The following is a 27,858-nucleotide window of genomic DNA, read 5'->3' on the forward strand; positions in this document are numbered from 1 at the left end:
GATCCATAAGTACCAAACAATTCAAATGGCAAATATTTTTTACACTCAAAAAATGGCACATAAAACAATCTGTAGACCAATTTGGACAATCTGGGGACAAAAAGAGAGTCAGATTTGGTCCAAATAAATCATTAGGGAGGAGGTATTTGTCTGAACTGAATTGTTCAAAAATGAGTTTATTCACACACTAACATTGGCATTCTCATGTTTGTTACCACATTATAATTTTAATCTTGGCGTATTATATTCTGTTGGATTCAAACCATGTATTTGTCCTTCCCAAGTGCTAGCATAAGCAGGCTATTGATAACTGGTTATTGATCAATTATTAATTGATTACCAGTAATTGATAAAAATTTTAACTATGATTATATGTTTATGTCTATATGTTTAATGAGAGGGGTTCTTTCAAATCTGGATTAGTTTAATAATTAACAAACCTCCAATAAATCAGCTTTGATTGGATTTACTGATGTAACAGTTAGTAAAGACAGCACACACAGAGAGAGGCATAGTTACCAATTACTGCAGAAGACCTTCCCCAACGCCCGTAGTTCTCTGACAGCCTGCGTTCAATCTCCAGATGGTCTTACTTTCTCTTGATTTCTTAGGGTAATTATATCCTTATTACTCTATTGTTTATCATTCCAACCCTTATCTAGTTATTCCTTTTGGTACATTCTTCTTATCTCAGGTTATTTTCTAAGTTCCCTATTCCCTTGTAATGTTCCAACTACCTCAACACCTTATGGTTAGTTATTATTTATTTCCTTTGTTGGGGTAATGATATTTCTTATACCTCTTGCACACTTTTGTGTTTAATGTTACTAAAATATCTGTTGCAGCAATTTCAAAATATGCTAAAGATTACTGCTTAATAAAATTTCACTCCTTAAAGTTAGCTTAACTGCAAAGTGTCATGGGACTCTTGTTTCCAGGCAAAACTTACATTCTTTCTTTGACCTGTTTTAAATGTCAACAAGGCCAAATGAAGACAATGGAAGTTATACTTGCTTGCCAAAGAGCTGAATTTGGTCCCTAGATTTCACAATATCACATACGCAATAAAAAAAAATACCAGCCATGGGAGACACTGGAAGTTTGCGTGTTCTAAAGAAACAAAAAAGAAAGAATGCAACTCCATGAATTAATGTTCTCTATTAGAGGTGTGGTTATACTTTGAGACTGGGACTTTCAATCAAAAGTGCTCAGCATTGGCTTAAGTTTGCTCCCATTTAAATCAATGTTAAAACTTCCATTGACTTCGGTAAGAGCAGCTGTCCAAGGCTGAGTGCTTTTGAAAACCCCACTCTTAATTATGAAATACCTGGTAAAAGAATCCAATGGAGACAGATCTGTCCTTAACTGAGAGAATAAAAGAAAGTTTAGAAGATTGAGAATCCAATATTTGTATTAAATTATTGCATTGTTTATTACACTGCTTAGACATCTTTGTTAGAAGAACACAGCAATAAATGCATTTAAGAATGATTTTAGAGAAAGTTAGAGAACTGGCACTTTTATACTATATAACATTTTTTTCAAATGTCTAAAAAAACCCAGGCTTACCTGGTTACTGTTATGTTTTGGAAATTAAAAGAATTTTAAAAGAAAAAGCAATTTTGCCACCAGTTCTTGCCTTATATAACTGTAATTCTTAGAGTTAGGGGGAAAAAAGACTTTCATTCACTCATGGGTGATACTTTGGCTCCATGTGCATTTATATAGGTAAGAAGAATTTTGGCACGCCTTTCTACCACATCAATAAGTTTTTCAATTCCTCGGCGACCTCCTTGGCTCTCCCAATATACTTTGTCAAGGAACAGAGACTGAAGAAGCTTCTCTCGCAAGCGTTGGCTTTTCAGCACTGAAATTGCAGATTCAGGGAACCTGAAAAAGTGTGAAGGAGTTTATCAGCCTTGGCATCACTCTGAACTACAATATTTATGTTGTGGTTTAACAACCAATTCCATGGATTCATCAAGGTATTTCAGTGCATGCCTATCTGTACGTACACAGTCCCATTTATTTCTACTGACATGCTTAAAGTTAGACACCACAGCACTTCAGTGAGTTGGGGTCATAATCACTGATCCTGGCACTGATTCTCCATTCTAGCCGACCAGCTGAACAGCTCAGGATGGGGTGTTTATAGGTGGGTGCACACCCAGATTCTGGGACTATCTGGGCTGCTAGGGATCAATCAGGCACAGAGATATCCTGACCATACCCAGCGTTCTGGTGGCCAGGAAAGGGGGGATGTAAGAGCTGCTATGGAAACTCTATATCATCAAATGAGACCCCTATTCAGACTCGCCAATGTCCCAGTTAAGGCAAGTTTTCCATCACAGGAGTTACCCAAATGTGCCAATGAATCAAGCCCACATTACTCAAAATCTATCCTAAAATCTCCAAAACTATCCTAAAATCTCCAAGCTTTTAAAAAAAAATGTCTAGATTGTTTGAAATTTCACATATCAATAGCAGCTATAACTGTACACTGGACGTATTTGCAAAACATTAACTGGCCCAAGAGCAACTCAGCAAAAAAATCATTAGCTATTGTTAAAAATGCTAATAGCCACTGTACACCCGCTTTTCATTCAGCTTCCCCTTCAAGATTAACTTCTTTTGAAATACCCACAGAAGTCAGTCAAAGATACCTTTTATTTATATTGCTTTAAAGTGAAGAAGAAACATGATTCCACCACGATAAACACTTGCCCTAACTAAGTAATCATGGCATTTTAGGGCCCTTGTTTATAATGGTTTTTTTCCTCTTTTTTTTTTAAAGCAGTGTGAACTCCAGGTGTAAATGCATGGCAACCTATATAAATGGGGCTTGCACTGATGCAATTTATTCCAGTAACTGACAGCATGTGGTGTTTCTGCATTGGGGGCTTACTGCAGTAACTTACCCATCTGCAGAGTGTCTACATTAGAGGTTTCCACCGTGTAATGACACCAATGAAGTTAGATTGGTACAGATTTTCCTAGTCTAGATAGGCTTATTGATCTCACACCTCCATCCTCCTTTCTCCTTCATCTCCCTTTTGTCAGTCATGCCTTTGGAGGCAAGGATCTTGCTGTATCTGTTCTATAAAGCACCTAGCATACGTGTGATGCTCCAAGTAATAATAATATCTGCCTAGACACAAAAGTATGTATACCCGTACCTTAGTTTAGTCAAATTTCCCTATGGGGGAGACATAAAAGAGACACTGGGGCTACTGCAACAATGTCTTCTTTTTTGGGTGGGGAAAGAAAAGAAAGCTTCCTCATCCCATTCACAACCTCCTAACCCCTGGGGACATCCTTAGTGCACAGCCCTTTCACTCAGGCTATGTGTTGAGGAGCGAGAGAGGAGAGACTTTGATCCTAAATGAAAAGCTAGGAAAAGCCTATTGAACCCTATGCAAATTTGTAGGGATATCCTAAAACTTACTCTTTGATTCCTTGTAATATTTTGAAATCCAGATTGTCTTCGCTTCTGTCAAAGAAACCTTTATTATCTATAAAGACCAAGTGCCTAGGGTCATGCCTTCTCTGAATAATGTGTGTCAGGTCAACAGAATCTTGATCTTCACATTTCAGCTTCAGTCCTTTCTGAACACAGGAATCCTCCTTGCGAGGTTTGAACCCACAGCAATTTCTGTCCAGTCGATCGTAGATCTGGAAATGAATATAACATATGACCAAAATGAAATGCAACAGGGTGCAAAGTTTGACTCTTAGCTATACTGGCCTGGATGCACAAAAGGAGCTTGGTGCCCAAGTCCCAGTTTTAGGTTCCACTGTGGTGACCAAAATGCCCACTGAACCTTGTAGGCACCTAAACTTTTGCAATAGAAGGTCCTCAGAAGCCTACATTTCTGCCTCTGAGCACTCACACTGCTGCTTTCTTTTAGGCATCCAGGTGCCTAACTCCCACCTTAGCCCCAGAGCAATTCACAAACCAGGAGAAGCCAGGTGTTCAATCAACGGAATCACATGAAGGTGACTCTGAGCACACCTACCAGATTGGACCACTTAGGCAAGTTCACACAATACAGATGGGGGGAGGAGGGAGAAGCAAGATCTCCCTCATAAGTTTTAGCCCTGGTTATGATACCCACTGGGATATGGGACACCACCAATCAGAGTCTGCCAGCCACATGAAGGGGAGAAGGGATTTGAACAGGGATCTGCCACCTGTTAGATGAGTGGTCTAACCACTGGGCTATGCTGAGGTGGTGCACCCTCAGTAAGTCTCCCTGTGGAAGGTGTTCCACTGTGACTAAATAAAGAATCATTGAAGCAGGGGGACTGGATCTCCCACATCCTGGGTGAGCACTCTAACCACCAAGCTATTGAGTCACTCACGTTTCTGCTCTCCCTCTCTGTCCCAAATGACTCTTTAATTATTTAATCTAGAATGCAACAACATCACAGGAGAGACGAAGGGAGACTCACATCAGACTATCCCACGGCCAATGGTCAGAGCACTCACCTGTGAGGTGGCACATCCACAGGTGTGGGGGAAGGGGGATTTGAATCAGAGGCCTTCCACATCCCAGATGAGTACCCTAAGCACTAAGCTAAGAGTTATGAGGGAAGGGAGTGGTTGGCCTCCTCCCCCCCCCCCACCACACCGGCTTCTTGCAAAAATGACAGAGGCACCTAATTCCAAAGAGGTTCCCCAGCTGTGAAATGCTAGTAGCGATAGGTGCTTCCCTGTAGCCTGGACTAAGGCCTCTATCTCATGGGGGAGGGAATGCTTACCACACACCCCTCTTGTCAGCATATCCCATTGGCTAGCTTAGGTGTCTCCTTACCTAATGTGATGGTTTTTATGAATCACATAAAGGCACCTATCTCTCCCCATTCATTGTATAGGAGCTTAGGTAACAAATTTGGACTTTGTGAATCACATTTAGGCATCTAGAAAATCAAAGTTAGGCACTGTGATGCTCAGCATCACCACGCCTAACTCCTGTTGTGGATCCAGGCCATCTATTACTTAGACTTGTCAGAGTCTGGAAAAAACTATCATTCCTTACTAAACAGCGTCCCAGGTTCATGAATACAGAGCAAACTTAATTAAAATCAGTGGCGGGGGAGGGAGAGGGAAGAGCTCAGTATTGATCCTCCACAATTCATCTATTATTAAAACCCATTCCTAGTCTCCATGTTGTACCCATAGGTCCTGATTCACTCCTCTGTTATTCCAGTCTTGCACCAGTGTAACTCTATTAAAAAAAAAATCAATGGAGTGACAGCAGAGTCAAACCTGAGTAACACAATGGGGAAATCAAACCCAAGATTTTTCAGAAAGCAGCATCTTCTTTAATTCTCTGAGCTGGAATATAATAGAACTGATACAGACTTAAGTACACTAAGGAAAGGATTGCATCATATAGTGTGTTATAGGCAAAGTAATGTACTCAACAGTTAAGAAATGCCAGAATGAAGGTTGCCTGTGCAGCCTTAATTCAGCCTTGTTTTGTGAATGCATTATGATACAGTCTTCTTCTACATGCTATTTTTTCTGCAAACCTCTGTCTCATTCAGTGCACAGGACAGATGGTGATCAATTAAATGAGTACCTATTCAATATTTAGTTTTATCATCATTGTTCAAGTTGCGGCCCTCAGCCTGATTTGCTGCACAGTAGTCAAACCCTGCTGTGAATACAGAATTATTAATTTCCTCATGGACATGGTGCTTTACAAAACATTCATTTATCTTCATAACATGCCAGTGAGGTGAGGTGATATTATTATCCTGATTTTACAGAGGGGGAACTGAGGTACAGGTTAAAAAATGTCCATTTATTTTGTAATTTATTTATGTAATTACAGACTGTATCAAAATGTATATGCACAAGGGGTCTGAATTAAGATTCAGACAACTCTAAATCTGACATGTCCTAACTTTTGATTGCTTGACTTTGCAACTTTAATGTTTTAGTGTAGCTGATGTATTTTTATATATTGTGTATTTAATATATTTCTCTAGTTTTAAATAACTGACATGGTGGAGATTTTACTTGAAAAAACTATTCCATGGTCTAGCAGATTGCACTCTTACCACACTTTTCTTGATATGCAGATTATTTTTCTCTTTGATCAATGTCATCCTATTAATCCTTCGTATATCTACCAGGACCACCCTGCATAATCCCCCTGCTTCCTTGACATTTACACATTTCAGCTACTTGTAACCTGTTACCATACCTCATACCTCTCCAGTCATCATTTAACTAGGCTACATATATTTACTTATTTTAATCTTTCCTCATTAATCCCTTCAACTACTGTCCCTTGTTCTCTGAATTCCCTCCAATTTCTCTGCATCTTTCATCTCAGTTCAAACTCAAACTTACCGAATTACACAAAATCTTCCCACAAACGGAAATTTACTCCTTTGATTTTTAGTACCACTTGTGCTACTAGTTACGCTCCTAAGACTCAACCCAGGAAGTCCTTACACGGGTATGCCATACTCTAGAGTGCATGTGACTATCTGTGTGATTTATATGATGTGCTCAGGTGAATAAGAGGCTTCAGGATCAGGCTCTTAATTAAGATAGTTTTTTCTATAACCAAAGTAAGAAGATTTCCGACTTTAGAGGGAACAAGGGCAAGCTAGCTGGCAATGGCTAGGATCAGGAAAACCTCAAAGTGAATGAAGGGTAGCCAGTCACCATCTCTCGCACAACTAGAAAACGTGAGTATCAACATGTTTGAAGTTATTCAGGCAAACCAATCTGCTTACTAGTACTGGAATAGCTCAGAGGTTAATACTCAAATGCAATACTTGCAAAGTGGTTAGAGAATTACTAGCCAACTGAAGGCTTCTCGGTCCATTTACATGCAATACATTGATCACTTTTACTAGTGATGAATACAATCCATTATGTTGGTCATGTCACCTCAGGTTCCCTTGTTCATCTGTCCCTTTATATGGATTTTTCATGTATCCATGTTCTCCTGTTGAAATGTCTCTAAAGATAGCTGTATGTTCAAGTACATCCTGAGAAAGTATGAATCATGCAGAATGAGCAGATCTCGAACACATATTCAGCTGCTTGGCATACACTTCTGACAAGCGGCAAGGCATTTGTTGGAAGTGTAGGATACCCCAGATTTGTAGCCTGCCTTGTAAAAGTGATTTGCTTCCTTTTTATTTCATGAATGGCTCAAGCCTGCTGCATCTCATCTAGTAGTTAACATTTATTTCTGGATAACAGCAGAGATAACATAATATTCATTGCTAAATTGCTGTCTTTACTCTAGAAGATACTAAAATTAAAAATTAATAGATACTTCTGTGCATCAACACAGGAACCATGCTATCTTTTACACCATTAAATGCGAACACATTAGCACTTTTAGATTAACAAATCAAAATCCATTTAAAATGCTCTGACACACACTGTGCTATTCCTATAGGGTTATTGCTATGTTTAGGATCAAAATAATCCACATATGACTTTATATCAGATTACAAGCATTACTCACTCCTAGTAGGACTGAGATGGAGTCATTATACAAATGACAACCTATTTTAGGCAGAAAATTCACGTTCTATAATTACCACAAGCAGCGTTGGATAAATATAACTCAAAAAGTGAAACATCCATTCGTCCTGGTCAAAAACAAAAACTTGTGAAGGACAGAGATAGACTGTGTCTAATCAAATGCAATGATTTCTACATTTTAAAAAAAACATGACTTTCTAGAATGTTGAATTGTATGAGAGATGAAATTCTGCATATAAACGGGGGTTATCGTAGCTTCTAGATGCAGGTGCCTGGTGGGGGCAGTGCAGACATGCACTAAACTAACAGGACCTCCTGGAGAAACAGTGTACCCACATCTTCATATTATGTAGGAGAAAATGAAAGATGTGCCAACTCGTAAGAGGGTGTATCATGAAGTTCCCTCCACATCCAAGCAGCTCTGTTGGCCAATGTAAGGAAAGGGTGGGAAAGTATAGTCTTGAGGTGTCTAGTGCTGCTATCCCTAATTCTCACTGTGCTCAACTGGTTGCAAGGGCTGAGATTCTGACTGAACCCTAAAATGGGGAAACATAAGCAGGGGTAAGTCTCCTTGAGCCCTCCTACTCCTTGCACACCTGCTCAGTGGTCAATTATAGCCTAGTCCATGAGATTATATTTGGTCAAAGTATGAATTTAAAATATAGTTGACCAAACTATTCCCTTAGTTACATCTGTTCAATGGATTACATGGGTTGCATACTGAGGACGGAAGAATTGTGGAGAGCAGCCTGTTCTGCATAGCGTAAAAAGAATCACAGAAATCAGAGATGGAAAACACTTATTAGGTGGTCTAATGCAAGGATTGATCCCTACAGTATATATGTAAGAAAATCTTTTCAAAATGGTTGTGGTGGTGATGGATACACATACCTTTAGTACTATTTTGCACTGGTGTACTAGCATGGATCAGAACTTTAGTCTTTTGTGGGGTTAGGATGTTGCCCTAAATCCGAGTTTAAGTGGGGCAATCTCATTTTTCAGACTACCCCTGTTATAACTGCTAGCGGCTGTCCTGTTTCTTCACACAAGCCCAAATCTTCATTCACCCATCAAGGTCTTAAGTGGACTTCTCACACTGGGAAAAATCTACAACCATCCAGACTTCAGTCAGTATGAACAAACTGCCAGCCCCTTTTGATCCATCAAGTTACATGGCAGAAAAAAAATAGACAGAGGGATCAGGCTTAAGGGGAGGAAATAGTAGCCCTGCTACAAAGATGAAGTAAATGGACTAAGTCAAGACATGGACTGCTGTGAATGGACTAAGTAAAGGCATGGGTTGATCTGTGAAGTGTTCCTATCATCTATTCTTTTTGTGTTTGTGCCTGTCTGCATTAAGGACTAAGGTTATGATTATACAGTCCTTAGTCATGTAATGTAATTTGCCTGATCTCCATTGGCAAGCCATGGCTTACATAATGCTTATGTTTTTGTTATCAGGTGCCTTATCTCCAGTTTACCTTTGAGCTGTGTGTGAAGAGTTGGCAATCAGGTTTGTAAATTTGGTTCATGTCCACTCTTAGCTACTTCCTGCTTTGCTAAGAGCAAGATTTGGTGCTAGGTGTTTGAAACCTACCCCAGTCTTCTATTTTAACTTCAAATCACTTCTGAGAAGAAACAAACTATTAATGAAAGGGAGAGAGATGTTCGGAGTACATGTATTTCTGATTATGAAAATATTCAGTCACTTGTTAGAATAGGTTTGAAATCTTTGAGACTGAAGTTTTGATCCAAAGCACATTAAGTCAATGGGAGCCTTTCCACTGATTTCAAAGGGGTTTGTGGTAATCAAACTAACTCATGGGATTAAGTCCCTTACTCCACAAGTAACTCACTGCAAGGAAAATGAGTAGGAGCAAGAAACACTTTTGATGCCAGTAGAAATTACTCAAGTTTCACTTTTCTGGTTACCATGTAATAAGAACTGGGTCTAGCTCATAGCAATATCTTACTTAGCAAAATAATGGGGACAATTATAGAATCATGGAAATGTAGTACTAGAAGTACTATTTATCTAGTCCAGTCCCCTACACTAAGTCAGGACTCAGTATAATCTAGACCAGCCCTGACAGATGTTTGTCTAACATGTTCTTAAAAACCTCCAATGACAGCGATTCTTCATCTCCCTAAGTAATCTGTTTCAGTTCTTAACTACCCTTCCAGTTAAGAAGTTTTTCCTAATGTCTAACCTAAATCTCCCTTACTGCAACATAAGCCCATTACTTCTTGTCCTGTCCTCAGTGGATACGGAGAACAATTTATCATTCTCCTTTTTATAACAAACTTTTATGTACTTGAAGACTTATCATGTCCCCTGCCATCCCAGTCTTCTCTTCTCCAGACTAAACAAACCTGATTTTTTTCAATCTTTCCTTGTAGGTCATGTTTTCTAGACATTTAATCATTTTTGTTGCTGTCCTTTGGACTTTCTCAAATTTGTCCACATCCTTCCTGAAGTGACAAGGAGTCCGGTGGCACCTTTAAGGTGCCACCAGACTCCTTGTTATTTTTGTGGATACAGACTAACACGGCTACCCCCTGATACTTTCCTGAAGTGTGGTGCCCACAACTGGACATAATGCTCCAGTTGAGGCCTAATCAGTCCTGAGTACAGTGGAAAAATTGTTTCTCTTGTCTTGTTTACAACGCTCCTACTAATACATCCCAGAATGAAGTTCACTCTTTTAGAAAAATGTTACATTGTTGATTCATAATTAGTTTGTGATCCACTATAACCTCCAGATCCTTTCCTGCAGTGCTCCTTCATAGCTGGCTTCCCATTTTGCATTTGTGCACTTGATTGTGAAATCCTAGGGATGTGGGAAAAGTGCATACAAACTTCATAGATTATAAAGCCAGAAAGGACGACTGTGATCTTCTAGTCTGACCTCCTGTATAACACTGGCCATAGAACTTCCCTACATTAATTCCTGCTTGAACTAGAGCATCTCTTTTAGAAAAAATATCTGATCTTGGTTTAAAATTTTCCATTGATGGAGAATCCACCACAATCCTTGGTAAATTGTTCCAGTGGTTATTCACCCTCACTATTAAAAATATGTGTCTTATTACTAGTCTAAATTTGTCTTGCTTCAACTTCCAGCTATTCAACTCTTGGCATCTCTCTGTTATATCTTGTTATACCTTTGCCTGCTACAAAGAGCCCTCTATTATCAAATTTCAGTTTTGTGCATAGAGGTATTTATATGTCAGGATCAAATCGTCCCCCGTTGATAAACTAAATAAATTGAGCTCCTTGAGGCTATCAATATAAGGTATGTTTTCAATTTTTTAAATCATTCTTGTTGTTCTTCTCTGAGCCCCCTACAATTTTTCAACATCCTTCTTGACTTGTTGACACCTGAAATAGACACAGTATTCCAGCAGTGGTTGAACCATTGCCAAATACCAGGGTAAAATATCTTTACTCTACTCAATATGCCCTTATTTATACATCCAAAGACAGCATTAGCCATTTTGGCCACCCCTTCACACTGGAGGCTCATGTTATATCACTTGATGTCCTCTTGGCAAGAAGAGTGCTGATGAAGGAATATCATTTATTCTTTTTAAAACATTAACAAGAAGGAAGATATAAGATCAATGAGATCCTCACATCTATGGCTGAGTAACAGCAGCCTTTTGCTGGAGAAGGGGAAATGAAGAAACTGGTGTCACTGCAGGTGATTCTCTGCCTTTTCCAAGAGCATGTGAGACTGGCACTGCAAAATAACTTAGGGCCAGGTCCTCAGCAGATAAGGTCTATTAAATGGAACGAAAATTAGTCACATCAGCTAAGGATCTGTCCCCATGACTTAATAATAGAGGTCCTGACTCTCCAGTGCCTCACACCTTGTATATTCATTTACACCTGTACAAAGTGGGTGTAAAATGCTACCAGAATGGCAGCAGTTTACACTCACTTTCCACAAGTGTAAATGAATACACAAAGTGCAAAGCAGTGCAGAATACAACCTATTGTCTTTTATCTTTTGGGGTTGTACGGCGTACCAGAAACAAGCCAAAGGAGCACAAGCACATACCTTTCTCATTAAAGACAAAAACTAAAACCATCTTTTTAAACACTCCCCTTCTGCGAAATTGCAACCCAGAGTGAATTTTATCATTGGACATACCTGTGAAAATGGTTTATCCTTAACCAGACTGGTGCTCAAATAAATCTTGCAAAGGTTGGTATTCTTTGTACCTTACCTGCAGAAGAAAATCAAAGAGTGCCATCTTGGACCACTCATGGTGATGGATCTCAGTACAGCCCCACTCAGCTTTGGGCACTTTGCCATTCTGCCAGCACTTCTGTTTCAATAGCTGCTGATAGGCCCCCCAATTTAGCCTCACTGAAGAATGGGTCCTATTATTTGTCGGAGCCAATGAGGAATCCCAGAGAATAACAGGACATGGCAGACCATCTGAGAAGAGGCAAAATAGAATCAGTACCATATATGAATAATTCTTTTATATTGGAAACTAAAAGAACTTGATCATTCTTTAGACATTGTCTCGGGCATCACTAATTACAGCATTTGTTTTTAAAGAAGACATTTCAGATGTGGCAGGAAAAAGCTACCATGCCCCAATAATTTCACATCCTTTGCTTTATGTGGTCATATTCCACATCTGAAAACAGCCACCACAGAAAAGGAAAAACCCTAGACATTATAGTTCTCTTCAATGTCTGAGAAGAAATGCTCTCTGTTTGCAACAAGAGTTGTCTGCTTAAAAGTCACTCTACTTTTGGAGGCTATCTATTAAATCAATTTTAAAAGTTTGGCATCCGATCCACAGCTGGGGTAAATTAATGAAGCAATGTTGATTTTCACCAGCTGAGGATCTAGCCCAGTGTTTCTTCCTTTCTAAGGCAAATATGAAAAGAGAGCAAATCCTGGAGTCCAGCCAAAAAGTGGAATTATTTTGTCATCTTTAGAGTTTTCGTCCTACAGATATAATATTTAACAGCTGTAAATAGAAAGTTTATAGATAGACTATATGATGGTGTGGCATGACTTTGGTTTTATCATTCATGAACAATATGTTCTTGCCAATGAGTCATACAGATCATCCCAGAGTAGTGCTGATAAGACCTTTATTCCACCCCACAGTGTCATATGTTCTTCATATACGATATATATTTTACAGAAAATCCATTTTAGAAATGTTTTAGTCAGTTTTTAAAATGTATATAAATAATATTTGTCTTATCCCTCCGGATGTAAAACCAGGTGCCTTAGATATGATGAATCCATCTGTACAGGGCTGAGAGAGAGAAATTATAATCATCATGTTATGTTCATTGCATACACACAGAGAAGCTAGATGAAAAAATAAATACTTTTGTTGGAAGGTTTAAGGTAACACTACTTTAATTCTTAGAATTCCGAGTGATAACACACAAGAGAGAGAGAAGACAGGCTCATCCCTAATGCAGTGAGGCAAAATTGTCACTACCTTGTTTTTAAGCTGGCTCTTTCCAGATTGATCGGATAGAATGCTTTGTTACAGAGCACCCTACCCCACAAGTAGGACCAGGAAACCCCCACCTATGCTCTTAAAATGGTAGCTTGCAATTCCAACACAGTCCTCAATCCACCACACACCACATTTTAGAAACCTCTAAAAATTACCCAAAATTGCTGTTTGCTATATAATAATGTCACTATATTTGAGTCATATATCTCAGAACATACAGCACCAGGGCTATAAGTAAGTGGTGTGTATCCTATTGGAAAAAATGGGATTATTTTCTTTCCAATGATACAAAAGTTCTTGTTGCTAACTCTGATGTCCTGCCTGATGCTTAAACCTGTCACTGAACCAGGGCTGAATACTGGTGTTGCACTTCAGAGCAGAGTAATTTTTTTGAGGTGTGGCAGGGAGGAGGGCAGGGAATTTACATGTTTGTATGCAAAGAAGGAAACATTTATATGGCAAGTTATTAGATGGCAGTTACTGGAATATGATCAAAGGTTTGGAATTTTTGTATGGTAGTCCTGATCAGTGAGCAAAAAAGTGCAGGCAAAGTGGTCAAATTTTATGCTACATCCAAATGATCAGATTGCTACTACCTGACATGTGTTACATTGCAGAGCAAATCATCTCACTATTTCCTTCATGTACATATTGAACAGGAAAGGTGGCAAAAGAGACTTGCAGCACCCCACATGACAGTACTCTCAGAACAATGAGTCCAATAGCACTCTCAGCATCTCTCTGGGAGCAAAGAATAGAACTACTTAAGAATGAGTCTATCCAGTCCTGCCAAGATCCGCAATTGAGTCAGTAAAACGTCAGAAGATGCTGACTGACCTAAAATAATCAGCAAGGACAACTGATGTTTGCCCATTATTAGCAAAGGAACATCTGCCAACAAGGTCAGTGCACTTTTCATACTACTGAATTCTCCCAGGACAGAATGACCTTGAGCAAACCTAGACTGAATAAAAACCTGCTCAACTGGATTCGGAAATTTGAGGTGCAGAAGAATGGGCTGTACCACCAAGATCAGATATATTTCTAACTTTGCCAAATCCTGGCGCACGCGCACACACACACACACACACACACACACACACAAGGTGATCACACTCAAATGAATCCAGTGTACAGCTCCAACCACCTCTGGAACTGTCCTCCTGTTTGCCTGTTTTCTTAAACTAGGCATCTCCAACCCAGAATACATTTTTCCTCTTATGCCCTCCCATCTCCTTCCTTTCACTACCATCACTGATAACTACACCATCCTCCCCTGTTATATTCAGCTTCTTGCTGTTCTTTTCCCCCAGAAGTCTATGGGTACTCAGCAGTTTTAAAAAGCAGGACACTTATTTAGTTGCCTAAATAAGGATTTAGGAGCATAACTTTCGGGAATTTACATTTGAAAAGCTTGGCCCAAATCTTCCATATGCAGTCCAGTCCCCCAGCCTCTCTCATTCTGGGTTCCACTTCTGACACTGTCACTGACTTACCTCTTGACCTTAGTCAAATGATCTCTCAGTGATGCTTTCTCTTTATCTGTGCAATAGGGATAGTGATACTTACCTTCCTTTGTAAAGCACTTTGAAACCCACAGAAAAAAAGCTCTATATCAGAGTTAAATATATTATACATTGATGGGCCCTAAATCTGATCTATTTTTCCTTCTATCAATAATCAAAGTTCATGTAATTATTTATGGGTTTTCCCCAAAGCAGATATATCAGTGCTCTCCAAGCAAAGCAAACACTTCCCTGCGCACCCAAAAGGTTCAGCATAACAACCACCACCTCACTGTTATTTATTATTTTAATGTTATGACAATATCATGCCAATTTCCATTCAGATTTGGAAAAAGGTTAAACACAGGAAATGTTTGTGATTCACAGGAAACAAAGATGAACCAAAACAAAACATTTCAACTTTATAATAGAAATGGAAGTACTGGAGCATGGCTTTGTAGCTGGAGTAGAGAGCTGTAACCCAGATTGCTGGCTGCTGCAGGGAAAATGTGAAGGCAGTGAGAAAAAAAGATAAGGGGCTTCATTCTCAGATGGTATAAATTGGCATAGCCTCATTAAAGCATGCCAATTTACACCAAGCAAGGCTCTGGCCTAATTTGAATAACAACAAAAGGTAGTTATAGGCCTGACCCTACATGCTGTTGAGTGCTTTTAAATTCAGTTGATTACAGTAGGAGCTGAGAGGTCTCAGAAACCTCCAGGATCAAGCCCATTATCTCCCACTGCTGCTGGGCCCCTACTTCCAACCATTCCTAGAGATACTGCTGCAGAGAGGCAAGTTAGAACCCCTTTCTTGCTTTCAGTGATGCTGCTACTCCTTGCAATCCTCTCCAGAGATGTCTATGCTCCACATCACTGTAGTATATGAATCTCTCTCATATATATATAATTAAAATGTATCCTCCCAAGCCCACATGAGGAAAAGAAGTAGTAATGGAGGCACAGACTGATGTAAGTGGCATGCCCAAGGTCTGTTAATTTAAAAAAAAACAGAATGAAAGTTGGGGGACACACACCTCAACACGGCTTATATCAGCAAAAGAGCCTTTTGCTAGTTTAGCTTATATCATTAGGGAAGGTGGTCTAACTACAGTGGCAAACAAAAAATCCACACCTTGTTTTGCTGGTATAAGCTGTGTCTCCACTAGCAGTGATGAGCTGCCAAAATCTTAACAACTGGTTCGCTACCGGGTCTTCGGCGGCACTTCGGCAGCGGGTCCTTCACTCGCTCCGGGTCTTCAGCGGCACTTCGGCAGCGGGTCCTTCAGTGCCGCTGAAGACCCGGAACGAGTGAAGGACCCACCGCCGAAGTGCCGCTGAAGACTCAGAGCGCTGCCCGGTGAGTACAAGCCCCACGTGTTTTTTTACATGTTTTTTTTTAGTCATTCCTGCCGGGGCCCCGTCTGAAACTGTTCGAATCGGGCCCCGCACTTCCTAAAGCCGGCCCTGCACGTCGGGGTTGCAAAATTGTATCGGGGGCCGGGTAGGGAAGGCTGTGCCTCCCAAAACAGCCTGTCCCCCCCATCCAACCCCCACCCACGTCCTGCCCCTGACTGCCCCCCTCAGAACCCGCAAGCCATCAATCCCCCCCACTCCTTGTCCCCTGACCACCCCCTCCTGAGACCCCCACCCTAACTGCCCCCCAGGACCCCACCCCCTACCCAACTTGCCCCACTCCCTGTCCCCTGACTGCCCCGACCCCATCCACCATCACCCCGACAGACCCCCGGTACTCCCACGCCTACCCAACCCCTCCCCCGTTCCCGGTCCCCTGACTGCCCCCCCCAGAACCTCCACCCCCTCCAACCGCTCCCTGCCCTTTATCCAACCCCTCCTCCCAGCCCTGGCCCAGCCCCCTTACCATGCTGCTCAGGGCAGCGTGTATGGATGCCGCGCGGCCTGCTGGAGCTCGCAGCCCCACCCCCTTACCATGCCGCTCAAAGCGGCAGGAGCTGCCGAGCTGCCCAGGAGCAGTCCAGTGCTCTGGCGCCAGCGGCATGGCACGCTGAGGCTCTGTGAGAGTGGGGGAGGGGCCGGGGGAGCCTCCCCAGCCTGGAGCTCAGGCAGGCTGGACAGGACAGTCCCACGGGCCGGATGTGGCCCGCAGGCCGGAGTTTGCCCACCCCTTTAACAACCAGTTCTAAACTGGCTTCTAAATTTAACAACCGGTTCGCACGAACCAGTGCGAACCGGCTCCAGCTCACCACTGTTCACTAGGGACCAGTAGAGCTATCCTGGCAAAGCCATCTCCATGTAAGGTAGCCCTCTGAACAATAAAGAAATGGTGTAAGCCACTTAAACAGATCTCAAAAGTGTTGACTAAAGTATTTCCCTTCTTTCTTCCACATCTTAGCTGTAAGCATTATACACTTTGGAGAAATCTTGGAAGGGAAGAAAATCTTCAGTGTGTGAATGTAGATTTTAAGGAGTCTGTGAGGGGTGCATAAGTATTGGATTTTTATGTAACAAAATGTTGTGAGAATATGACCTCTGGTCTCTCACTCACATCCAGCTATATGACAGCAAGCAATTCACAGCACAACTCACTCTGATAAAGGGCACACAAAAGAGACATCATTTAAAAGCTGCTGAATGCATAAGTAAGAGTGAGTTCTCATTGCCTTGACATTAATAATTAATAATGAGTGTGCCTGAATGTTCATATCTTTTGGTGTGATGGAAAGAGCATGCTAAATATGTTGGGTGTAAGAGAAAATCTGAGGCTATCTTTCTCATTGTGTAGAGGTCAGTAAAGAAACATGACAACTCTAATCAATGGAACTTTCTATCACATCTGTGCCAAATTCCCAGCATCCATTTGCACATAACCAGTGATGAAGTGAGCAGAAACAATGCTACTCAAAATCAAATACTTTTGCACTCTAAATTGGTTTTTGTTGCAAAAACAACTCTGTAAAATTCATTGGACTAGATCTTCAGCTGGTATAAACTGGCATAGCCCTTCTGACTTCAGTGGAGCTATGCCAGTTCAAGCCATATGAGGATCAAGCCCACATATATAGATAGGGGACCCGTTTCAGCACATCAGAAAATCTGGGGTGGAGAAGGGAGTGTTGCCATCATTGCAATCCTGAATAGGGATCTCAGACCCTAAGCAAGAAGTGTAACAAAGATGTTCAGCAGCACCTTTAAGTTATATTGGGGTTGGTCCTGAAATCCAAGAAGCCCCCAGAACCATCTCTCTAATGCTGCCCCCTCCAGAGCAGGAGAGAATTTAGCTCATAATCTACCTGTATCCTGCTACTTCACTACAGATTAGGTCCTAAATATGCCAGTACAGACATATCCAGTCTACAGGTGAAGAAATTCACTATGGACATGCAGTGCAGCGATTTTGCTTGGCCAAAGTGCACAGTAAGATGGGCTGTGCCCTGACACCTAACAACTCCCCAATAGATATCCCTGCCTGTTTTGTAGGTAAGGGGGCACAGGATATGAGCAAGGAATGACCTGAAAACCTCAGGGCAGCATGTGAAATAGCTACTGATCTACTGAGTAGCCGGCATATGCACTGGAAGTGATGTGGCCTTCTCCATGGCCCTTCCTATCTTTCTGCAGGAATCATTAATGGTACCTTTCTAAAAAGACAAACTCTTGTACATTTTGTCTTTCCCACTGAAAAACTAATAGGAGGAGGAAGTGTCCCAAAAACTCTGAGTTAAATTTTACAGCGTCTAAGTCATTCCTGTATACAAGACAGTGTTTTGAGGCAGCACAGAGGGACTAGAAATGTAGCCTTGAGGCCGTGCAGTCCAAGGATTCCTGCAGAAATCCAGATCCATTCTGGTGGACCTGTGGGAGTTTGCCACGGGCAGGAATTACATCCTATACAGATTTCTGCTTGCAAATCAATTTGGTTTGGATGGATGTAAATGAGATACTCCCTAATTCCACACCTCCATGCTGACATTACCAGACCCTAAAGCCCAGATTTCCAGCCCTAGGATGTTCATGTTCATGTTCAGAAGGCTTGGATGTAGGAAGATCATCCACCATTTGCTCCAATGCCCTTACCACACATTTATGACATTTTCCCATTTCTTTGCAGCCCTTGCTTTGCTCATTTATATCTCAGTACCAAAGGAGTTCTTCCAGCTAACACTTACTGCTTGAACACTGGGAACAAAGTGGTATATATATAATAGAATCATAGAATATCAGGGTTGGAAGGGACCTCAGGAGGTCATCTAGTCCAACCCCCTGCTCAAAGCAGGACCAATCCCCAACTAAATCATCCCAGCCAGGGCTTTGTCAAGCCTGACCTTAAAAACCTCTAAGGAAGGCGATTCCACCACCTCCCTAGGTAACCCATTCCAGTGCTTCACCATCCTCCTAGTGAAAAAGTTTTTCCTAATATCCAACCTAAACCTCCCCCACTGCAACTTGAGACCATTACTCCTTGTTCTGTCAAATATTTGCATATGCATAGAATTATTTTTGCTTGATTTTCAAATCAAAATTATGGAAGGCTTTGTCCACCTTTAGTCTCTATGCCTATATTATTTTTTGATAAGTCACTGGCAAAGAATATTGAGGAAATAGTTATCATGACCCAACTTTCCATACTGGCAAGGCAGAAATGTCACAGAATAATTTAAACCTGTGGCAAATGGTTCACTTTTCATTAGAGGAGTGGCAAGCAGAGAGCTCTGGTGCAGTATTTTGCTAGCCTCTCTGTCACCTATTAAGGGAGGAGCTGTGGAAACAAAAAATAAACCCCAAGTTGTTTGGGGGTTTACAAAGCGCCTCTTTGAAAATGCTTTTGACAAAATGAATGGCAGTTTTGAGGAGCCTATTTTTTTTTAAAGATTTTAATGCTACATCAAGCATGTCTTGTTACGTTGCTTACATCATGACTGAGGCAAGCTAAAGGGATGTGTCAGCTTAGACCTTGTCGAGGAGTCCAGTCCTGCATTGCTTTCTTTCTCATGAGTAGTAATTACTCACACAAACAGTCCCACTGAAATCACTTGGGCAGCCCACACACAGATTACTCAAATGAGTAAAGGCTAAAGGAGCAGGCTCATTAATTGTTCATCCTGTTTTCTAAAATAATTTTTCATTCCTTTTCTAAACAAGAAGAGAACAACAGATGAGGTGTTCGCTGCTGAAATTTGTGTAGTTAATTAACAATCCAAGCCAAATACACTCAAGCAAGTAACTATGGCAACCAAGGCAGGCATTTGAAATCCAGCATGTTTCAAGATTAATGAAATGGAGAGAGGTAAGGTGCTGTGGCTGTTCCAGAAGCTGAACTCGCCCTTTAGCTGGAAAACATGAAACAAGACCCAAAAGGAAAAATGACTTTTTTCTCCTTATTACCTAGCAACACTTTTCATGCTATATGAACAAAACCAATTACAGGGAAAAGGAGGCTGAAGAAAATAGAATCTCTCTCCCAGCCAATCCAAAAGATGTTGCAGGCTGAAGACATTAAGCAATTCAGTCTACAGTTAACCTAATAGCAGTTTCCAAGGGGCCTGCCGTCTGTCATCTGTGCAGCCATACTATAAAGAATTCCTGAAACTGAACTGAAACTGAACTACCTTAATTCCTTATGACAGCTCTATAGCAATAAATCCTGTTCCTAAAAATAGAGTATGCATAGTGCATCTTCCATGCTCTGCTACTATGAATAATATTCAAAAGACACCAAACTGTTATTCCTAGAGATTCATTCATATTGTCGTAAAGACTGCCAGAGAGAAGGCTTACACAGTGTTGATAAATCACAGATCAGTATGTTCTTTTCCTGCCATCAACTTTTGCAAGGACATTTTTGCTTTACCTTTTCTTTGATAAAATTCAGGCTGATATACAAAATATTTTGTATAAAATAATCTTCTTCAGTACTAAGAAATGAACAGCAAAAACAAATAGCAATGATTCAGTAAAATATAACGCAGCCCTTTCAGCTTATGATCTGTGTGTATATAAAAATAGCATTTAGGCAGAAGACACATTTAACAAGACAGTAATGTTAAAGATAGATTTAATGTAAGTTGATAAGTCTATTAAATCTAATTTTAATTTCATTTTAGGATGAAGAAAAATATGATATTCTGTTAAAAGCAATTTGCATTGTACATACTACAACCACAATGAAGCATCTATAGCAGGTGTGTTTATTTAGCTAGACACAGGTGTGTCATGAGCTTTAAGTTGTCAAACACAAGAATCCACTGAGACTTCAGTGACTGCACAATTTCAATTTTAATTTCCAGAGGCATTTGTGCTTTTGGGATTATGCCAAAGCAGTTCAAGAAGGAGCTCTAAGACCTCCCCCAATAGGTGCTTGGGCTAACAGAAATGTCTCCCCTATCCGCTACTCGTGGCAAATTAATTCCAGAGCTAGTTATCCACAATATCTTGTAAAAGTGAAATCTAGTGGAGGTGAAAGAGTAAAAACTAACCTCTGAAGCACAGAGCACTGTGCTGAGAGACTTCCAGACTGTGCCCTCTTCAGTTTCATTTTGATCGGTCTATATAATTTCATATTCACTACAAAGGATATGTAAAAAAGGATCACCCCCTTTTCCCCCTTACTCAAATTAGTCTTCTATGGAAAGGAAGTTGTCTGTATGCTCTCAATAACTCTATTAGTCTATAAGGCAGCCAGAAGCATTAATAAACTCTGGGTGTATTACATCCTTCAGGACAGAACTATTACACTGCAGAGGAACCCTGAAATTACGTTAACACATATTCCAGATTAAGTTCCCTATAACTGTGCTCTGTAAAGCTAGTTCTCAGACTATCTGAAATTAAAGCCTGCTGTTGACCAAATACGAAACACTGGAGTCCCCCAGATGGAAACTAAAAAATCAAGTGAATTTGTTACCTTGGATGAACTCCGATTTCCTGCTTACAGAAGGCAAGGTCTTGTTCAGCCCCAAGATCCTGTCTAAATGGAAGGCAAACACCTCGCTCATATCAAGGGGTCTCTTGATGAGGCCACAGTACCCTTGACTGCAAGCTGCTCCTGTGGCACTGGGATTCCTCTCAAACACCAGTAGGACTCCATGCTGAGAGGGTGCTTCTCGGATACTGCCTATCCGGGAATCTGCCAGCAAACGCATGCTTAGGATGTCATCTTTGCTCAGCCAAGAGGGGGACCTCTCACTGTATATCCTGATATTACTCTCCCGAGCCTGGGGCTGTACATTTACACCTCCTGAAACCCCAATATGCCTTCGGTGTCCCCTGCCCACTGCCTCCCTCTCTCCATCCCAGTGCTTCTTCAGTTGGTGCCTTGGTGTCTCTGGAACTACTGCTGCCCTCATTATGCCCATGGAGTAGCTAGTCCGCCCCTGCTGCTGGGACAAGGCCTCCTCCTGCCCAGTGACACCTACTGGAAAGCGCTGCCCATAGGGCAAAGGGAATGCATGCTTCTTCCTGAGCTTGGGTTTCACGCTGCCTCGGATGTTGGTGGGTTTACTGCGCTTGGACCGCAGTGTGATGTACACCACGTTGGGTGGCACTGAGGTCCCATTGCCAGCCATCTGGGACCCTTGGAGATCAGGTGGGGACAAAGTGCCATCCAGTGGGATCCCCAGAAAAGGTGTCTGACCAGCATCTTGAAGACTCCTGGAACTGATCTTCTGGCGTCCCCCTCTGTGCTGGGGTAAAATGTGACCCACTTGACTGACCAGAAACCCCAGGTATAGCACACAGGCTACACCCAGCAGCAGATTCCTCCTGGTCCTGGGACGCCTGCCCCTGCAGAACCTCAGCACCCATGGGGTGCACAGCGAGCAAACAAACCAGTTTATGATTTGGCCTGGCTGATCTAGGAAGGTCATTTCTCCGGTGAATCCACATGATGAAAGCAGCTTATAGTCTTCAGTGGTTTCCAGCCAGGAGGATGATGCATGATTTCCCTTCACAGATCTCTATTTCTTCTTTTCCAAACAGCTTCCAGTGCAAGCGGTGCACAGGGGCCAGTGGTGTGGCTGGGAATGTGTTTAATACTAATGACTCTGACACTCCACCTCAACAAGCTGCTAAACTCTTATCAGCCACCACAGGGGAAGTGACTTGTTTCAGAGAATGAATGGAGTCAACTGTGTAAACAAAGTTAAACGAGTCAGGATCCAAAATGTCTAAGTCCCCTCTGTGGGCTGTGAAAGGAAAAAAATTGCAAATAATATTTCATTATCCACATGGATATAGAATGTGGCATCTCTCTTTCTCACTGTATAGATCTAAAGAAAAGGTAGAGATCTAGAGACATGCCATATTAGAGATTTCAGATTAAAATGAGAAGATAAATAAAACCCCAACATCATGGAACACGAGTTACAATTTACAGTCCCGAGTAATTGAACTCCCGCACTAGGAGGAAAACTTGGAAAAGCCAGACTTTCCTCTTCTTATGTTTATAACAGGCAGGTCCTCAAAGTAAAACCACATCTTTTGTTGCCTCATGTTAGTTTTAAAATATAGTGCTATAACCAGCCCAGTAACTGTACCAATTCAAATATGAACATTTCCATTATCAAACAATGATTACACCCTGGCCCAGTAACAGTTCACATTCTTCATAATCCTACATTAAAGATAAAATATTGTTAAATCTATACTCTTGTGAAGCTATAAAATAGCATTTCCTAAATGACTGACTATAATTTTCAAATAAAATAAAAAGCATTGTCATCTCCTCTCAAGGAAGAAAAAACATAAATGCAGAGTTTATTGCACTACAAAGATATAGAAATAGTCTTACCTATTCAGCTTGCCCCATCCTTGGCTGTGCTAAATCTCTTATGATAATGCCAAGAACTTAGTAAAAGCAGCGTTTCTTAATGTACTCTAACACACATCCCAGATTTAAGTGTGCTCCACATTTTAGATATTTGATTGCAGGCTTAATGCTCTTTGCAAATGTACTAGCTGTACAGGGAAGCTGTTTGCATATGAACTGCTATAAACTTACATGAACCTTGTTATAAAAAACCCTTCTATTTTAAATTCTGCAATGAAAAGTCCTGTGAACGGTATGCCTTCTAAAAGTACATTCCAGCAGTTTCTAACTCCTGAGGGCCCTCTAGTGCATTGCATGCAAACATGTTTAAGAAATGCCAGTCTTCCACAGTAAAGGGGAAAACTAGATCTTTTAACATATCAGAAATCATATATCCTTATATCAGAAAAGGTAACTGGCTTAAAAAATATAAGAATCACAATATATAGCAGTTACATAGTGCCATTCATGTCTAGTTCTAAAAGGGGACATATCATTGGCCTCACTTTACAGATGGGAAACCTGTGGCACAGAGAAGTTACATGACTTGCCCAAGGTCGGACAACAAGATAGTGGCAGAGCCAAGCACAGAACCCAGGACTTCTGATGCCTCCTCTGGTGCCCTATCCGACTAGACCTTACAGATGCCTATAAAATTAATGCTATCTGTAAAAAATAGTAAAAATGTATACATTCCACACAAGTTCCCATTTTCCTTATGGCTCATAATAATGGAGAGAATCTCTTTCCCATTACTAATAATAATGGGAAAAACACTCAAATGTGAACATATATTTTAGATAAATTCCAAGATTACTTACAATATTGTATGGTTAGAAGTGGTTTTATTTTAAATTAACTTGGCCTTTGTAGTCTTTATATGTTGATATTGTCTAAGAGTTGTGCATCAAGCTAGGAACTCCCTATACCAATACATTTTCTGTGAGGACAATGCTCCTGTAAACTATTTCCTCTAAACCTGATTTCTCTTTGTACCTTGGAAGGGAACAGGTGATCTGTAGACAGAAGAAAAGAGTTTTCCCCTTCTATTTATGGCTCCCCCTCTCTTATTCTATTTCAAGTTTTTAAACTGAGAACTTGAATTGACAGTTCTCAAACTAGCAGGATTAATTCAAACAAGCTAACAAGGTGCATTAACAACTTTGCACTAATCTTGTTAGCACTTTTGGCTATTCCTCCCTGTAGCAAGTGTTATGTGTGTTTCCAGAGGTGGCTCTCATCTCTGAATCAATACTGAACCAAAGCCCCTGCATAGTGTTAAGAGGCAGTATTCTGCTGGAGGTGTCTTCTTATAGTTGGGATGCAAAAGCCAAGGTCCTGAACACCTGTGGTCATAGATATTTCCTGAATATTATTTGAAAGAGTAGAGTTATTAACACTGGTGTTCTGGTCAAATTCCAACTCGGCTAATTGCACTTTGCCTCCCTAAATTTCTCCTGAAATTTCAATTAGATTCTGTCTTCATCTTCACTTCCTGTCCTAAACTATTTTGTAGAATTGCTATATGCCACTGGGAAGTCATCTTCTTCTCATTTCACTAATTAAGTTATCACCACCACAAATCTCTTCGTTGCTTCCTTTCACTTACTGCATCATTCCTTATCCAGACCTTCAGGGCCCTGCATAATTTTGCCCTCACCCCAATCTCCTCTCCTCTTATTCATTACACTTGTTGCCGGCTCTTAATCCTCTCCATTTATGAATCCTTTTCATCCCCACTCTCAGCTTGTACCTTCTGACGCCAGGAAGCCTTCGGAGCTGAGAAGTTCATGACCGTTGCCAGTTTCAGAGATTCAGAAATATCAAGGCTAATATCAGGGGTTTTAAAAAAAAGTATTGTCTCGCACTTTTCATTACAGACAGCCTTCAAAATGTAAACCGGTGGCTAGGAATGTCAGTTTGTTTATTGACTTGTGAAATCCACCACCATCTGTACCTCAGTATTTGGAAGAAACCCAGCCCGATTTATGGCTCTTGGAGACAGTGTCACCCAAACGACAGGTTTCAGAGTAGCAGCCGTGTTAGTCTGTATCCGCAAAAAGAACAGAAGTACTTGTGGCACCTTAGAGACTAACAAATTTATTAGAGCATAAGCTTTCGTGGGCTACAGCCCACTTCTTCGGATGCATATAGAGTGGAACATATATTGAGGAGATATATATACACACATACAGAGAGCATGAACAGGTGGGAGTTGTCTTACCAACTCTGAGAGGCCAATTAAGTAAGAGAAAAAAACTTTTGAAGTGATAATCAAGATAGCTCAGTACAGACAGTTTGATAAGAAGTGTGAGAATACTTACAAGGGGAGATAGATTCAATGTTTGTAATGGCTCAGCCATTCCCAGTCCTTATTCAATCCTGAGTTGATTGTATCTAGTTTGCATATCAATTCCAGCTCAGCAGTCTCTCGTTGGAGTCTGTTTTTGAAGTTTTTCTGTTGTAAGATAGCCACCTGCAGGTCTGTCATTGAATGGCCAGACAGGTTAAAGTGTTCTCCCACTGGTTTTTGAATATTATGATTCCTGATGTCAGATTTGTGTCCATTAATTCTTTTGCGTAGAGACTGTCCGGTTTGGCCAATGTACATGGCAGAGGGGCATTGCTGGCACATGATGGCATATATCACATTGGTAGATGTGCAGGTGAACGAGCCCCTGATGGTATGGCTGATGTGATTAGGTCCTATGATGATGTCACTTGAATAGATATGTGGACAGAGTTGGCATCGGGCTTTGTTACAAGGATAGGTTCCTGGGTCAGTGTTTTTGTTCAGTGATGTGTGGTTGCTGGTGAGTATTTGCTTTAGGTTGGGGGGTTGTCTGTAAGCGAGGACAGGTCTGTCTCCCAAGATCTGTGAGAGTAAAGGATCACTGTTGCTGGTGCTAAGACTGCTTCAAGCTCCCAACCAGCTGGAGGCCTGCATCTACGCCAACTCTTCTACTAGGCAGTCAATGTGGCCTTTGGCCAAATTGTGGGCAGTTCAAATAGCATGAGCAGAAGCCTTCTGTAGCAGGCTAGTGGATTAGACATGGGACTGAATGTTAAGGCATCTGCATTCAGATCAAAGCTCTGACCCAGACCCCCTTTGTTGTCTTAGGCAAGTTACTTAATCTCTCTGACTCAGATTCCACATCTCTAAAACTGGGATGATAAATAGTTACCTATCTTACAGGGAAGTTGTGATAATTAATTCACCAGAATGCACACTAAACCTCCAGTGCATGTGGCCTATGGTCGGAACAGCTTCCCAAATACTGACAAGCCATACTCTGTACTCTGTGTCCCTCTTAACATTCAGGATTTCTTCCTCTTTCTTCTCACCTAAATCCCTCCTCGTGGCTCTTTCATTCCTATGTCTTCTCTTTGTTTGCCTAGTCCACTTTAGAATGTAAACTCTTTAGGATAGAGCATGTTTTTACTCTGTTTGTAGAGCAAAATGCACGTGAACAGCACAAGGGAAACCATTTATAATTACATAGTGATAATGTTACTATTATCATGCTTAACAGCTGTCATATTTCATCCCAAAAGTGCACAGTGCATGCCAATGTTCTCTGCCCAAGAGTGAATAAAATAATCCCTGACTAGTTTGTAAAGCACTTTGCAATAAAAGGTGCTCTATAAATGGAACTGTTTGTAATATTCAAAATTTGGAAACTCCCTCCCAGTTTTGTCATTTTCCATTTTAGTAAATACTACATATATTGATTCCCTTCTCCACATATAGAAACCCTGGGATGCTGGGAGAAGCAATGAAGCTGAACTACACATGGCTGTTTTTGTTAAACTACATGGTCAATATACATAATGTCTTTTCATATTTAATACTTTAGGTTGTGCAACAGCTTCCTCTGTGGTGTCAGCACATCCCTGGGAATGCTGTTTTAGGGAAGTGCTGCTGTAGAACCAGCAGAGGGAGCCCAAAACATTCAGTTATGATTATTCCCAGAAAATAGTGATGTGAGCTAAGGTTTCAACTTTCATTTGGGGTCATGTCGTTATTAGCTTCCCCTCTCCTCTCCCCCACACATTTTAACCTGCTTGCTGGACATGGATGAGACAGACAGAAAATTCAGATATAACTTTTAATTCCCATTTACATCTTTTGGAAACCCTTCCCTCCCTGGTTTGAGGGTAAGCTAGGCCTTAGGGTATACTGTGACTAATAATACGTGCTTGTGAGGAATCTGCCTTAGCGTCTGCAGTGTGTTAGTTAACCCACATTATTACAGGACCCCAAACTCCTTTCTATACAAGGCAGAGGTATAGAAAGCCATTGGGAGGATTAGAGAGAAGACATGGGCTGTAATGTATTCAATACACAGATGACACACAGCTCTACAATTTCATCATGTCTGTCATGATAGCTGCAGGGAACAAATAACCCAGTGAGGTTGGGGGAGAAGGGGCTGGCTGAGGATCAATCTAAACAAGAAAGAGGCTTTAGGAATTAGAGCTGGTCAGAATTTTTCAGACAAAAACTAGTGATAAATTTTTTTGCAACAATTTGCAAATAA

General features: G+C 41.0%; 1 protein-coding gene across 2 annotated transcripts; it reads right to left on the minus strand.

Moving 5' to 3' along the window:
- Positions 1-1,416: 1,416 nt before the first annotated feature.
- On the minus strand, positions 1,417-22,376 carry GASK1B (golgi associated kinase 1B). Of its 2 annotated transcripts, XM_065405502.1 has the most exons (5): positions 21,923-22,376; positions 21,416-21,844; positions 11,756-11,970; positions 3,446-3,672; positions 1,417-1,890 (listed from the first exon to the last, which is right to left on the minus strand). In XM_065405502.1, the coding sequence occupies exons 1-5, from the start codon at positions 22,374-22,376 to the stop codon at positions 1,683-1,685; spliced, it is 1,533 nt and encodes a 510-aa protein (XP_065261574.1). In that variant the 3' UTR covers positions 1,417-1,682. The 2 variants fall into 2 exon arrangements, with proteins under 2 accessions (XP_065261574.1, XP_065261573.1); XM_065405501.1 differs by having other exon boundaries at positions 21,416-22,376.
- Positions 22,377-27,858: the final 5,482 nt, after the last annotated feature.

Source organism: Emys orbicularis, chromosome 5 (genome assembly GCF_028017835.1).
Source record: "Emys orbicularis isolate rEmyOrb1 chromosome 5, rEmyOrb1.hap1, whole genome shotgun sequence".
Taxonomy (NCBI): Eukaryota; Metazoa; Chordata; order Testudines; family Emydidae; genus Emys; species Emys orbicularis.

Excerpts from the sequence above, each read along its gene's own strand:
- GASK1B (XM_065405501.1), bottom strand. The coding sequence starts at position 22,376 with ATGACCTTCCTAGATCAGCCAGGCCAAATCATAAACTGGTTTGTTTGC. Across the intron at positions 11,971-21,415 it reads GAAATCGGAGTTCATCCAAG|ATGGTCTGCCATGTCCTGTT; the intron begins GTAACAAATTCA and ends GCCTCTTCTCAG. Across the intron at positions 3,673-11,755 it reads TCTTTGATTTTCTTCTGCAG|ATCTACGATCGACTGGACAG; the intron begins GTAAGGTACAAA and ends ATTCATTTCCAG.